Source organism: Austrofundulus limnaeus, unplaced genomic scaffold (genome assembly GCF_001266775.1).
Source record: "Austrofundulus limnaeus strain Quisiro unplaced genomic scaffold, Austrofundulus_limnaeus-1.0 Scaffold79, whole genome shotgun sequence".
In the NCBI taxonomy this organism is placed as follows: Eukaryota; Metazoa; Chordata; class Actinopteri; order Cyprinodontiformes; family Rivulidae; genus Austrofundulus; species Austrofundulus limnaeus.
The window spans coordinates 2,027,954-2,030,898 of NW_013952481.1; the positions used below are offsets into that span (position 1 = coordinate 2,027,954).

The window sequence follows — 2,945 nt, forward strand, 5'->3', positions numbered from 1 at the left end:
ATAGATAGATAGATAGATAGATAGATAGATAGATAGATAGATAGATAGATAGATAGATAGATAGATAGATAGATAGATAGATAGATAAAAAGTGTGATGTGGCTCCTTGTTCTGTCCCTGTCGCAGCAACAAACAAGTGGCCGTTCCAAATGCCACCAGCGTTTTCCTCCTTTGACCTTCTGTTCTGAGCGTCAGACAACATGGAATTACAAACATGGCCGCCTCCCCGGAGCGACACCGTCGTGAGCTCAAACACAACAGCTACTCCAGAAAGGACATTATGCATCCACCCCGTTGTACTTTATTTATACATGAAAACATATTTTATATTTGGCCTCATACATCCTTTTTATCACTCTTATTGTAAATAGCTACACAGAATGTTTCCGTAATTTATATTTGTTAAGTCATATCTTCAGTCTGCAAAGGCTGCCTAAGACTATGACCCCCGCACACGAAGAGGGGTCAACACGTTAGGGCYGCACTGATCAAGATAAAATTTGCCATGAATGTAGATGTGACTGACGCACACTGYACCAGCAAATGGTTTTACAATAGACCCCATATTTGCGGAGGGGGCTCCAGGGGGTGTCTGAACTAACAAAAACGCTTATAACTCAAAAAGTATTCAACATTAGAGCTTCAGATTTTTGTTGTTATTTAGCTCTGATGAAGGGCTATCCATTGGACCCATCAATGAGAACCCCCCACCAAAAAAAAAAAAAATAAATAAATGAACAATAAATCTGTTCAGATTAGTTTTGAGTTCTGGTGCTTTGTGCATGTGCAGGGTGTCATATTTATCACTATGCAGAATAGTTTTTTTTTAAATGTTTTCAGACTTTTGGTCCATTTGTGCCTACATGTGCCAACAGAAAGTCATGTTAATTGTTTCAATCAGCCTGCAGTAATACCTGCATGCATTAACAACATCTGCTTTTACAGGAACACTGATGTGCAGATGTGCTGTTAATCGAAGCGTCAGAGGTCAGGCACTGTTTCAGCCACAGGTTTTAAAGGAGAGATGTCACCAACAATGAGTAACAGCAGAAATAAGCTTTTTTAATTTAAATCTGTTGCAAACCTGCCACAAAGCAGACTCTCCACAGGCCGGAATGCAGCGCCATCTTGACCTCAGTGGTCTGGTTCTGCTGCAGGACGATCCCTTCCTCCATGAGCAGCCAGTAATCCGTGGACACGGCCACGCCGACCAACAGCAAACCGCAGGCCCCGAAAACTGAGGAGAGCAGCGTCAGAGCCCGAGTACTGAACGAACTCATCTGAGGAGACAAGAATCAACCAGAACTCTGATCAGTATTTCAGCTGGAGCATGTGTGCAGGATGAGTTTTATTTTTTTATTTTCAAACTCTTTGAAAAACAATGTCTTCTTTAAATTAAGCAAATCAAGAAACAGGAAACTGAGTTAAAATATTGAGCCACGTTTAGTTTATAAATTGTATTTTTTGGCTTCCAGGAAGCTGGATTTTTATTCAGTTACACTTTTTATTTTGGTGTGTTTAATTTTTTGTATCTTTATTTCACAATAAAACTTTCATAAAATAAGTAGAGAAAAATAAAATGAAACAAAAAAGAATAGTAAGTGTCATAATTATATTACAAAAAAATGTGAAGGAGAATTGTCAAAAAACCCTGAAGGGGCTTAACACATGGCAATCTTCAAAAAAGAAATAATAAAAATTACATAAATTAAAAAATCCATACATTACAAAAAATAAAACACTACTCTATATAAACAGCAAAAAATGCTCTGAATAATCAAACCCATAAGGGAAACAACTCAAGAGTAACAATCTGATTCTTCGCTTAAAAATCTCTTTGGAAACTGAGATCCTGCTGTTCCATATCTTTGACCCTCTGTATAAAGCACTTTATATTTACATTTTACACATTTTAGTCCAGTCCTTGTACCTGGACTCTTTTCATGAGTTCTACCAAAATGTTCAGGAAAACTGGACAAAAGTGCAAACTCATTTATAAACAAGTAAACTCATTCCTCATGTTTGCAAGAACATCTGCTTTATTTGAAATAAGAGAAAATAAGAACTCACACACATTTTCTGCACAAAGCTGTGCACTTTGTTTTGGTTACACACTGTTTTAAATCTCTGTGAGATATTTAGTTTCATAACTGTTCTCACAACCTTCTGCGAATTAACAACTAATGTGATTGAAAATCCCACTGTGAGCATCTAATGAGCATTTCTAAAAGCAGCGGGCAGGACGAGCTCGTCAGGCTTCCAGGTAGCACGCAGTGTCGTTTGTCACTCACTAGGTGGCAGAAAAGCTGTCTCCTTCTCTGTCATGCATCACTGCAACTATTCACGCTCTGAGACACATCCTCGTCTCACAACACACAAACACAGCTTCTCTCTCATGCAGTCAAAATGGAGGTCCCACCATGCTGTGAACTCTGCTGATGAAACAGATGTGATGCATAAAGCAATCCAAAACCCTAACCATTGACCTAAAATAATAATATTCTGCTCCGTTGACTCACAGGAGCGAAACGGATTTTTACAAGAACAAGTTTCAGTGGAACCAATTTTTATGTCCTTCATTTAAAAGGACACACAAATAAAAAGACATTAAAACGGGAAACCTTGTGCTGCTCTGTGTGAATTTAATTGACAGGCCACCTGCGGCTCAGCTCTGCATACCTGCAGCAGCAAATAGTGCAAACTATTAAAACCAAATCAGAGTAAATCATGTTGCTACTATTCAGTGGGACATGTCATTTGCTTCATGTGCAATAAAAATACCCATGTTCTTAACATATAAGATAATAATGCATTGAAATATTTGAGCTAATATCTTTAACACGTAAAAAGGAGGTATGGTTAGGCTAACACTGAGGTGTGCCCTAGCTTATGCACACACACACACACACACACACACACACACACACACACACACACACACACAC

At 38.5% G+C, this 2,945-nt stretch overlaps 1 protein-coding gene across 1 annotated transcript in view; it reads right to left on the reverse strand.

Annotated features, from left to right (window-relative positions):
* cacng7a (calcium channel, voltage-dependent, gamma subunit 7a) overlaps nt 1–2,945 on the reverse strand; it is a gene marked incomplete in the record, with an annotated part of 21,941 nt that overhangs the window by 11,548 nt on the left and 7,448 nt on the right. Inside the window, 1 exon segment of the mRNA XM_014011357.1 lies at nt 1,085–1,280. Coding sequence (XP_013866811.1) covers nt 1,085–1,280 — 196 coding nt within the window.